General features: G+C 61.9%; 1 protein-coding gene across 1 annotated transcript; it reads left to right on the forward strand.

Annotated features, from left to right (window-relative positions):
• The first annotated feature begins 4,776 nt into the window (after nucleotides 1-4,776).
• On the forward strand, nucleotides 4,777-9,295 carry CBX4 (chromobox 4). Its single transcript, XM_027691359.1, has 5 exons — nucleotides 4,777-4,923; nucleotides 5,018-5,061; nucleotides 5,741-5,806; nucleotides 6,495-6,561; nucleotides 7,053-9,295. The coding sequence occupies exons 1-5, from the start codon at nucleotides 4,855-4,857 to the stop codon at nucleotides 8,385-8,387; spliced, it is 1,581 nt and encodes a 526-aa protein (XP_027547160.1). The 5' UTR covers nucleotides 4,777-4,854; the 3' UTR covers nucleotides 8,388-9,295.
• Nucleotides 9,296-11,666: the final 2,371 nt, after the last annotated feature.

Consider the following 11,666-nt stretch of genomic DNA (forward strand, 5'->3'; position numbering starts at 1 on the left):
TGAGCTCTGTGCTGTGGAGGGAGGGTCACAGCCAGGCACAGAAGGACTTTAGTGCCTCTTTCCTCTGAATTTCTCCCGACTTGCCTGGCTCTAAGAAGATTAAAGACAGATGGTCTCTGAGGCTCCCTCGATGGCACCCATGCTTGAGGCTGGGGGGGAAGGCACAGTGGAAAAGAGCCCTGGGGAAGGGGGGTTATTCCCAGCTAAGACCCCAAGTGATGGAGCCCAGTGGGAACCTGCTGTTCTGTGCTGCCCTCCCTGCTCGTGCTGGCTGCAGCTCTGCAGAGCGGGGCTGTCACTCCTCCTTCCCTGCAGATGAGCCAGCCTGGGAGCTCCAGGGGTGAGGGGAGCCCGGCCGTGTCCCCAGAGTGGCTACTCTGGGTAGTGCTGCCGTGTGTCCTCTCGTGCCTCAGCCCCTCCATCAGCTGCACTGAACCAGCTCTGCTGTGCAGTGTCAAACTGCTGTGGGAGCACAGTGTGTGCTCCTGCAAGTGTCTCATTCCCGGGGATTATGGAAGTGGCACTAGAAAAAAGCATTCCCCCAGCACAGCCCCCTGTGCCCCAGCGGCAGCGATGCACTGGTGAAGCCATTTCAATTTCCACGTGATGACCCAGTTCAGGGTGGTTTCGCCTCTGGATTTTCCCACTGCTGCTGCCTCTGGGTGGGTGGTGGCAGCTCCAGACCTCACTGCTGTTGCTGGATTTTAAGGCCACCACGCTGACAGCTCCAGCCTCAGGTGCTCAGGCTCCCCCTGAGTGTTACAGAATTCTGGGCGCTCGGTGTCTGAGGATACCTGTGTGTGCTCACGGGCCCCGGATGTTTTACTGAGAGCTTTGAAGAATGAACAGTTTTGCAGAGGGATTTTTGCTGCTGCCTGTTACACTGGGGGCAGGGCACATCACTTCAGCTGCTGCAGCAAAGGTGGTGGGGGTGCTCCGGGAGGGGGTGGGGGGGCAGGTTCAGTGCCTGTGTTGGAGTAAATTCCAGCCCAGCTGCCAGACTTGACTCTTCCTCACCATTTTAAAGCCAGCAATCACTGAGCTTCCCCGCACCAGCACTGGGGTTGAGCTGGGAGCCAGAGGGGCAGCCTGTATTTAGAAGGAGACAATAATTGCAAGTCAGATTTGCTTGTTCAATACTCTATTGACAGATTTGCCTTGGCAACCTGGAACAGGGTTTCATTGTTCACATCGTACTTCATGGCATCCTATTGATTGGGTGGGTGGGTTTAGGTTTTTGTGGGTTTGCTTTTTTTTTTGTTGTTTCTTTTTCCGAGCCTACCTACTCATCCTTTTCTTGTCTTTCTCCAGCACAGCGTTGACCTCGACAAGGGCTGTGTTATAATCTGTTGTTCAGACTGGCCACAACTTCCAATGCGAGCCAGTGCTGACAAAAGCAGAAGGGCAAATCCTGTGGCCCAGCTGGCCAAGGCTGCAGGCGGCCAGGTAGGGATGAATGGGGCCAGTGCCCTCCCCCCGCTCCAAGGACACGGCAAAGTCCGTTTCTGGCCTGCAGGAGCGGCCTTGAAGGAAACGCTGCAACTATTCATGAATTAACTTTCTGTTATGATTTGGTGCTCAGCCTGGCGTGCTCCGGGCTCTGTGGGCTCGGGAGGAACCGCTGGCCTTGTCGGGGCGGAGGGGAGGAAAAGGCAAGCACCCAAACTGCAGCCTTGGAGTCGCCTTGGTGGAGCTGGAGGATTACAGCTGGAAGAGAATTGCTGTTTTAAATTGCTAATAATGATACAGACTAATGAGCAACATCAGAAATGATGGCACGTGTAATCAGTGCTGCTTGATGGCAAACATAGAGCAGGGCTGCGGGAGCTACTGGCGCACAGGGCGAGGGGAAGTGGAGCATCTTGTTCTGGAGAGGCAGAACCCACCCCAAGCGAGGCACTGACACAGAGCTGGCTCTGGCTCCGGGGTAAGAACTTTATAAATAATGATGAAAAGGATAAACCTAGACAGACATCAGCTCTGGGTACATGGAGGGAATAGGGCCAGCAAGTATTTGAGGGGAAATTGCCTTGGTATGCTTCCTAGCACCTGCAGGAAGCCCATCTGTCTCCGGCTGTTAGAGGTTTTGTCTTACAGCTGCACCCCAGCAGCCCCCCCTCGGGATCAGGCCCCTGCCCGGGCTTACAGGAGGCTGAAGCCCCCAGTCCTCCACCTCGGACAGGATCTTCCTGCTGAAAGCAGCAGCAGCTATTGCCGATGCTCTGCAGAGAAAGAGGAATCCCCATTTTTGGCCAGGTGTGTGGTGGAGGGGAAGGTACCCACCAAATGTGTGTCTGTGCCTTGTACCTGCCTGATCCACAGACAAACCAGCAACAAACTGCCCGGGACCAACCTGCTGCTTTCTTGGCTTTAAAGGCAGCAGTTGGCTCATGTTCCTTTTGGTTGGAAACCCCTTCCCTTGTCTCTTCTCTGTGATATGCCCCAGCCAGTCAGGAAAAGGCAACAGTTGGAAACGCTTCCCACTTTCCTTATTTAGGCTATTTTATGTGGTTCAAATAAGGTGTCCTCTTTGGGCCTGACAAAGGGAAAGATGTATCAGTTCATGAACTGCTGCTGCCTGAGCAAGGTAAGAGACAGAAAATCACCACCATTACCATCATTACTGCGAATCATGTGCAATCAGCCCCGTAACAGAAAGCAGATGAAGATCCTGCAGGAACCTGCAGGACGGGAGCTGCTGCTGAGCCGTGGGAGCCAGGGGCCAGGCAGTGATTAAAATGCTTTTAATATTGGTTTTCAGTGTTGCTTTTGCTTTTTCTTTTTTTTAATATATATTATATTTCATCAACAGCCTCTCAAACTGCTTCTGAGGCAGGTTCTACGAGATGCCAAGGATGTTTGGTCACACATTTAAAAATATATGTATTTTTTTCTATATATGTGGCCAGCCAGACTTTGCCCTCCTCATCGCCTATTCCCGACTGTGTCCTGGGAAGAGCAGAGCTTTCCTCACCGGGCTGGACCAAGACCTGGACGTGCTCTCCAGCTCACCCAGGCAGGGGAGGAACTGCACCAAATCATGCTCGTCCCTGGGCATTTAGTTTATTGCGAGCATTAGCGGTTTGTGCTCGGCTTGTCTCCTCTGGCAACAGGAGAAGCTGGAAATGTCAAAGGGGAGGGTTAACAAACTCCGCTGGCATAAGTTTCAATGAATGTATGTTTCTTAGGAAAACCACTAAGTTAAAAAAAAAAATTAAATCTTCCTGTGTGTGCTTTCCTTGGGCTGCTGTTCACAATGGATAATAATTCTTACATTAAGCCCCTTCGGCCCTCCAGGGAAATCAAAATTGTAATATCAGTTTGCTTTTTATTGGCTCGGCTCTGCGATCGTGGCGGCTGCGTCTTTGTTAGGGGCTGCGGCGCGGTGACATTCAGCGGTGCCTCCCGGTGTGTCCCCTCCGGGCCCGGGCAGCGCCCCCGAGGGCGCGGGCTGCTGCGGGCCGGGGCCGCGCGGGCCGGGCTCGGACCGGCCCCGGGGGGACAGGGAACGTCCTCGGGGGGCGGGGGATGCTGCCCGACCCCCGGCAAAGGAGCCGCTCCGGGCCCCGGTGCCGCTCGGGCTCAGCCCCGTCCCTCCCGCACCCCGGCGAAAGTCGCCGGGAGCCCCACGGGCGGCCCCGGCCCCGCGGGGATCGGCCGCCCCGCCCGGCGGGACCGTGGTGGCACCGGGACCCTCCGCCCACCCCGATCCCCCCGGGGTGGCCCCGGTGTCACCGGGCGCGAAGCACAGCCCGGCACCTGCGGGAACCGCGCCCGGGGAGCCGAGTTCCCCCGAGAGGGGCCGAGGACTCCACGCCGCGCCGGGAGTTGCCCCACGGGTGTCCGTGGTTCCGCCGTCCTGCGCCCGGGGTGCGGTTCCCGGGCCGCTCCCGCAGCGGCGGCGGGGAGGGCCGGAGCTACCGACCCGCACGGAGGGGCTGAGCGGGGCTCTCACCGGGACGGTGCCCGGCCCCGCTCCACCTGCCCGGGGGAAGGTGCCCCCCACGCCGGCACGGCCGCATTTCCCGGAGCAGCGCGGGGAGCGGCCGGGTGGCCCCGCCGGCAGCCGCGGACACGCGTGAGGCTCAGGGGGCTCCCCGCGATCTGCCCAGCGCGAAGCGAGTGCGCGGAGCCGCCCGGGCCGGGCTCCCCGTGCGGCCCCGCCGTGCGCGGCTTCCGGCACCGGGCCGGGGAAGCGCCGCCACCTGCCCCGGGCCCGGCCCCGCCGCCGCTCGGTGTCCCCGGGCCGGGAGCAGAGCGATCGCAGGGACCCGCTGGGCAGCGGTGCGAGGGCTCCCCCGGGCAGGGTCGGGCCCCGCGGTTGGCGGCAGCGGCCCGGGCCACGCCGGGGTGGCCGCCACCACCTCCCGGGCCCGGGGCTGCCCGCGACGTGGCGCGACGTGGAGCCCTCCCGAGGGCTCGTCCCCCGCGGGGACCCCCCCCCGCGCATCCTCCGGCCGGACCCCCCGGCCGACCCCTCTCCCCCCGCGGGTCGCGGGTCGCGCACCTGCCCCGCGGGCTGTGCCGCCCCGCGCCGGCCCCGTGGGGGCCGTGCTGAGTCACGCGTGGGGCGGGGGCCGGGCTGCCCGCGCCCCCCCCTTCCCCGCGCCGCCGTGCCCGGCCCCCGCCCGCCCCCTCCCCGCCTCGCTCCCCGGCAGGGCTGCGCCAATCCCCCGGCCCCGCCGCTGACGGGCAGCCGGGCCCGGGAGGCGCCGCCTCCCTGACGTCTCGCTCCGGGATTTGCACGGTTGCGGTGCCGCCGCTCAGTGTCTGTCGGGCCGGCGGCGGGAGCTGCCGGAGCCCGAGCCCAGCTCGGCTGCAGCGCGGCCCGGCCCGGCCCCTCCCGGCTGCGGGATGGAGCTGCCGGCGGTGGGCGAGCACGTCTTCGCGGTGGAGAGCATCGAGAAGAAGCGGATCCGAAAGGTGCGGGGGGCGGCGGCGGGGGGCGGCGGGGGCTGGGGGCGCCGGGGGTGGCGGTTCCCGCTGACGCCGTGTCTTTGCCTCCCGCGCCGCGCAGGGCAGAGTCGAGTACCTGGTGAAATGGAGGGGATGGTCGCCCAAGTGAGTACCGACGCCGGGCGGGGATGGGGCCGGGGATGGGGCTCCGGGAAGGGCCCCGGCCGGGGCGGCGGGCGGGCGGCGAGAGGCGGCGGCGGGGCCCGGCGGTGACGGCGGCGGGAGCCGAGCAGGCGGCGGCTGATGTGCACCAGAAAATGGCTCCTTCCCCCTTTCCCTCCTCGGAGTCGGGCTCCATATTGCAGAACCGAACGGGGAGGGGGGGGCGGGCAGGAGGGGAAAGGGGAAATAACCGCAAAAATCGCCCGCGTCGCCCCGCAGCCCCGAGAGCCGCCGCCGAGGCGGGGGCAGCACCGGCACCGGGGCGAGCGCGGCCGCTGCGGAGCGTTCGGGGTTCGCATGACAGTGCGGGTGGGGGGGGACCGGGACGCGGCGGCCGGGTCCCTCCTCCGCCCCGCGGCCGCTTTCCTGGGTCCAGGAAAGGGGATTTGGAAAATTTCATCATGACATGCCTGGAATTCCTCCGGAATAATAACTGCGCTAAATAAACAGTTCTGTCCCCGCGACGCCCCCCCCGGTCCCCTCCCCGCCCATCCCCCTCTCCCGGGACCCCATCTCCGCACCCCGCTGCCATCGGGCCCGGTGCTGCGGGGCGGCCCTGCCCGGGACCCCGGCCCCGCCGGCGGGGCCCCGCGGTGACGGCCGCTCTCCTCCCCTCTCCCAGATATAACACGTGGGAGCCGGAGGAGAACATCCTGGACCCCCGGCTGCTCATCGCCTTCCAGAACAGGTGAGCGGCGGAGGGGGGTGGGTGCGGGAAGGGCGGCGGGACCCTCGCCCGGCGCCGCTCCCGCAATTGCAGATGCGTCACGGAGCCGGGGGCCGCGCCGGGGGCGGCCGCGGGCCGGGCCCGGGCCGGGCTGGGGGGCGCGGCCCCGGCGGGGCGGGCGGTGCGGGGCCACCGGGAAACGCTCCGGGTCAAGGTCCCCCACGCCGCGGTTCCCCCCCCGCCCCCGCCCCCCCCCCCCCACGCCGCGCCTCGCGCTCCTGCTTCCCGGGATTCGATGCCGCGAGTGGAGGAGGCGGCGCTGCTGCTGCTGCTGCTGCTGCGCTTGGACGGGCTTCGGCTTCTTTTTTTTTTTTTTTCTTAAAGCCTTTTTATTTTTTTTTCTCTTTCCGCGCATTTATTTCCTGGAGTGTTTTGGCGCAAACTGTAAACTTCAGCCCCTCGCCGGAGCGGGGGAGGCGGGAGCGGGGAAAGCGCTGCCTCCACGGAGTGCCCGTGCCCCCGGCCCGCTGCCACCTGCGGGCCCCCCGGGCCTGCGGCTCCGCTCCTCCGGGCCACGGTCCCCCTCCTGCCACCCCCCTCGCTGCACCCACGTAGGGTCGCCGGCACCGGGGAACCGTCGCGGGGGTGGGTGAGCCCCGGGGGTCCGCGTGCCGCCCTCGGGCCTCGCCGTGACGCTGTGTTCCCGCAGGGAGCGGCAGGAGCAGCTGATGGGATACCGCAAGCGGGGACCCAAGCCAAAGCCGCTGGTCGTGCAGGTAAACGCGCGGGAGTGCAGCCCCTCACCCTCGGGCACCGTTTGCCGCGTCCGTCCCCCGGGGAGCCGCTTGCAGCGGGTTTCATCATGCTGAGGAGGCTGCGCCGAGCCCGGGCTCCTCACAACACCCCGGGGACCCCCGGGCCCCAGCGCTGAGCTCAGCTCCCCCCTCCCCTCCCCGGGCTGCAGGGCAGCCCCGCTGTGCCCGCGCTCGGGTGGCATTAGCAGGCTGCTCGCGGGCTCGGCAGCGGCCGTCCCGCTCGGCCCCCGTTCCCAGACAGCTGATTGAAGGGGGCTTTTCTTCTTTTCATTGCTTCATTAATCTGGAGTAATGCACAGCCTCTGAGTTGGAGTGGGCTGGGGCCGCCTGCTCGAGGACGTGGCGCCCCGGGACGCGGCGTCCTGTAACGAGAGCTGCTGGAGGAGCGGGGGTTCCGCCGGCACCTGGTTCTCCGGCCCCGTCTGACCGCGGCCCTCGGTTCTGTGTTGCAGCTTCCCTCCTTCGCCCGCCGCTCAAACATCCTCACGGGGCTGCAGGACCCGGCCGTGGACACCAGGCCCAAGCTGGACCTCAGCTCCTCCGGCAAGAGCCAGCAGCACCAGTATGAACTCAACAGCAAGAAGCACCACCAGTACCAGCCCAACGGCAAGGAGAGCAGCATGAAGCATCAGTCCCACAGCAAAGGGAAGTATTACTACCAGCTGAACAGCAAGAAGCACCACCACTACCAGCCAGACCCCAAGATGTACGAGCCCCATTACCAGCCCAGCAGCAAGGAGCCGCAGGGCCAGGCCTGCTTGGACAGTAACAAGACTCCCCTGGTCCCCCACCCAGACAAGTGGGCTCATGGCCCAACCAAAAACCTGCTGGGCCCAGTCAAGAACCTCACAGCAGAGAGCAAAAACGGGGCCGAGAAGAACCTGTCCAGTGGCACTGGACCTCCCCCCCGGGACAGGGTGACCAGCAACGGCCTTGGGGGAAAGATGAAGATCGTCAAGAACAAAAACAAGAACGGGCGCATCGTGATCGTCATGAGCAAGTACATGGAGAACGGCATGCAGGCCGTGAAGATCAAGTCTGGGGAGCCTCCCCGGAAACGGGCTGCGGAGGAAAGGACTCCAAAGAAGGGTGGGGAGGAGAAGGTAGAGGCTTGGAGGAAGCCAGGGGAGGAGAGGGTGGTGGGCAGCAACGCCCTGAGCAAAGCAGAGGGCGAGGCCCGGCAGCCCCCTGCAGAGCTGGACGAAAGTCCCCAAAAGACTCCCTTGGCCAAGGAGCTGCCCCTCCCTCCAGCGGAGCAGCCCTTGCAGCTCACCACCAAGCCGGACCTCGTGCCCTGGTCCTTGAGTCCTGTGTGTGAGCACAGCCCTTCCTCCATGGGACTGAACCTCTCCAGCGCTGGCTCACGGAAGCGCTGCCTGTCGGAGCCGCACGTGGAGCGGGAGCCGGGCAAGAAGCGCCTGACCTCCCGCAGCATCAGTGCCCCCACCTGCCTCAGCCCCCCAGCCCCGGAGCGGCCGGAGCCACCCGCCCAGCCGGAGGTCATCCTGCTGGATTCGGACCTGGACGAGCCCATAGACTTGCGCTGCGTGAAGCCGCGGGCGGAGGGTGAGCTGGCCCTGGCGCAGGTGAAGCCGGAGGTGCCGCCGCCGCCGCCGCCGGCTGAGAAACCGGCCACGGAGCCTCCGCAGCCCCGGGAGGCCGCGGAGGAGGAGGAGGATGAGGCCGAGTCCCTGCAGGAGTTCAAGCCCTTCTTTGGGAATATAATTATCACAGACGTGACCGCAAACTGCCTGACCGTGACCTTCAAGGAGTACGTGACGGTGTGAGGGGGGGACGGCGGCTGCTCCCCGTGGGAGCTGCCTGCCCGCCCCGGGGCCGCCGGCCCCACGACCTCCTCCAAGGTACTGGTGCCCCTTCCCCGGAGCCCGTGTGCCCCTGCCCGCGCTGCGGCGGCCAAGCCTGCCACCTCCACCCAGGGGACGCCGGGACGGGGCCGGGCACGGTGGCCGTCCCTGCCACGTGGGGTGACCTCGCCGCTGCTCTCGCCCCGCGGCCGGGGGCTGCCCCAGGACCTGCGGGCGACGGGACACGCCAGGATGGGACCCGCCAGTTACTCAGAGTTATAGTATTATATTTTAACAGTGCTAACTTGTCGAGTGATTCTTGCTCCCGTTTGTACGTGGTGTTATTGAAATGTATTGTTTGAGCTGAAAGCTGGTCGCTCCCTGGCCACGCTAATATATTTATTTGTAGGTATTTATATAATGAAATATAAAGCCTAGATTTATGGAGTCCCTAGATCACCTTATAAACTATATCAAACGACTATTTTCTGTTCTCCTTTTTAACCATTGAGCATTTGTTAGTCTCAGCCCCTCGCCCTCCCCACGACCCGCAGGACCATACCCGTATATATTTTTTGATACTGTACACATGTGGTGTTTCTATGTGCAAAAAAAAAAAAAATGGTTATCTAAAGCTAAACGAGCTATTATAGAAATTGCTGCTATTAGAAATGTCTAAACTATAAGCTTCCAATTATTAATTGCTTGAATGTAAATATTAAATGGAGATGTTGAAAGTGCATTTGATGTTCTGCAGCTAGTGTAGGTCGGAGTGCAAAGCCCAGCTGCTGCGAGCTGCCAGCGGCGCGTCCCGGTCCGAGGGCTGTGTCATGGGGAAAGAAATGTATCATGCAATCATGGCAAAGGACTATAAACCTTTACAAAAACTACCGGGATTTGGAGTGCGTTTGTTGGGGCACAGGGAGGGCAGGTCTCTGTGCGGGCAGGCTGTGCCCCACAGCGGGTACCTGCGGGTTAAAACATCAGCTCTGAGATAAAGCATATTGAATATAGTGCTGATTTTTCACCCAAAGAGTGTCTTGCCCGCAGTGCTGAGGGTGCCCTGTGTCCTGGGTGGGCAGCGAGGCTGTGGGAGCCTCTGGTGTGGTGCTTCCCACTCCCCACAGTGCCAAGGCAGGGCTGGGCTTCTCCAAAATGGGCTGTGTGAGGTCTGTGATGGGAAACTGGGAAGGCTGTGGAAGCACAGGCTGGAAGGGCAGCACAGGGGATGATGGGTGATGGCTGCCATCCATCCCAGTGGCGTCATCCCAGTGTTGGGGAGGGTCATGGTTAGATGAGAAGTTGAACAGAAAGGAAGATGGTCCAAATTCCACCAAGAAAGTTGCAGATGTCTCTGAAGGAGATTAATAATTCCTGGAGTCCACTGGAAAACACAGCACAGGGCTAATTCTTTACAAAATGGCTCACAGGGTGGTGGCAGCCCAGCAGTGGAGCCCCTGCAGCACGTGATCCCCCCCCCCCCAGTGACCCCCTGTCACCTCCCCAGAAACACTCAAGTGCCTGGGCAGTGCTGCCCTCCAAACCTCCTGCCAGCAAAACCGGCTCCAGGTCCAGCCTCTTGGGCTTTTGGTCAAAGTTGATTTCTCTTCCAGCAGAGATCTTGGTTGAAATATTGGCACGTTGATGTGTGTGGTCCGGAGCCTCGAGCTTGTGAGAAGCAGAATTAGTTTGTTTGGGTAAGGTGGGCCCTACAGGGATACCTGAGCTACCTGAGGTGTGGGTGAGTTGCCCTGTGAGAGCCCGAGGGTCTCAGCCCTGGGTCCTGCTGTCACATGGTGTCTGTGCTGTTCCAAAAGCACAAATAACCCCCTGTCTCATGCTGCCCACTCCTGGGCTGCCTGGGCTTCCCAGGTGTTATTCTATTTAAATTCCAAACTCACTGTGGTAATTGTTGCTTCGTAAATCCTGAGGGTTGTGGGAACTTGGGGCAGAATCCAGCCAGATGTCATCTGGAGTGGGTCACAGTGGGAACCCCTGCGTGTGCCGGGTCAGCCCAGGTCATGTCAGAGCTGGAGCACTTTTCCAGGGTACTTTGAATTAAATGAAGGGAAAGGAACCAATGGGTGTGATGCTGTTTTTCCCGCTGGGGCAGCTGAAGAGGCTTGTATCCCAGTGGGGCAGCTGGCTGTGGACACTGTTGTCCCAGACGTTGGGTTTGGTCTGGTGTAGCTCAGGTGTGCTGCTCAGAGCGCTCGTGTTGTGGGAATGGCTTCTGGGAGCTGACTGCAGGGAGGCGGCCCCATCCCAGCTCTTTGGTTAAACTGGTTGATGTGGGCAGGGTGAGTGCTGACAGCTCGCTTTCACTCCTGTTTCAGTCAATGCCCCAAAGCCAGTGGACACTGGGGTGATGTTCAGGGCTGGGATGTTCACCTGCCTGCATGGAGACCCCAAAGCTGGTGGAGAGCAAGTGGAAATGGTGAACTCTGATTAGAATCAACATTTGCTTGACATCCATGCTGAATGTTAAGGGGGTTTTAGTCAACGCTTCGTGCCACTGGGGCTGTGTGGGTGACGGGCTGAGGGTGCTGCAGAGGGGGTGTTGGGGCGGGTGAACCTCAGCCCACAAGGGGGGTGCCAGGGGATGGGTCGGTGGGAAGCGTTTCCCCGCCGTCCCAGGCTTCGCTATCAGAGCACACGATCAGAAATGATGCATTTCCCTTGATTAATTAAGCTAATGGTTATCTGAAAACAAAAATGGCATGGAAGAGGAGACGCATGCTCAGAATGCAAAATGTGATTTATGAAAGGGGAAGTGCAGCTCGACAGACAGCAGCGGGAGCCAGTGCAGGAGCGGGGCCGGGCTGCGGCTCCAGGGCAGGGCAGCTGCCGGGGCACAACTTGCTCTTTAGCCACACAAAGGTGGATGAAACCAACAGGGTTTCTCACAAACGGCAGGTTGTGTCCTTGAATGTGGGTTTGCAGGCTCTGGGCCAGAGCCTGGGCGTCGCTGCTGCCGAGAGCTGGCTCTGCAGCTTCGTTCCCTGGGCTGTAGGGGTGTGAGGCTCTGGGCAATTAATAACTGCTCGCAGGTTTGCAGTTAGCTCAGCTCATTAGCATTTCTGAAAATGGAGGGTGTTGTGTTGCCAGTTTTTAAGGGAACACTGTCCCTCTGAGCGTGTGTTTCTGAGTTCCCTCCCCTGTGCCCACCACCCCCGGGGCTGCAGAAGCCCCCAAAGCCCCCTCTGTGCCGGCAGCAGCCGTGGTTGGTTTGAGGCACCATTTCCCGGAAACCACACAACC

The sequence above is a fragment of the Neopelma chrysocephalum genome, unplaced genomic scaffold (genome assembly GCF_003984885.1).
Source record: "Neopelma chrysocephalum unplaced genomic scaffold, ASM398488v2 Primary Assembly neopelma1_84, whole genome shotgun sequence".
Lineage (NCBI taxonomy): Eukaryota > Metazoa > Chordata > Aves > Passeriformes > Pipridae > Neopelma > Neopelma chrysocephalum.

Coding starts and splice junctions, on each gene's coding strand:
- CBX4 (XM_027691359.1), top strand. CDS start 4,855: ATGGAGCTGCCGGCGGTGGGCGAGCACGTCTTCGCGGTGGAGAGCATC. Junction 5,062..5,740: donor TGGAGGGGATGGTCGCCCAA/GTGAGTACCGAC, acceptor CCCCTCTCCCAG/ATATAACACGTGGGAGCCGG. Junction 6,562..7,052: donor CAAAGCCGCTGGTCGTGCAG/GTAAACGCGCGG, acceptor TCTGTGTTGCAG/CTTCCCTCCTTCGCCCGCCG.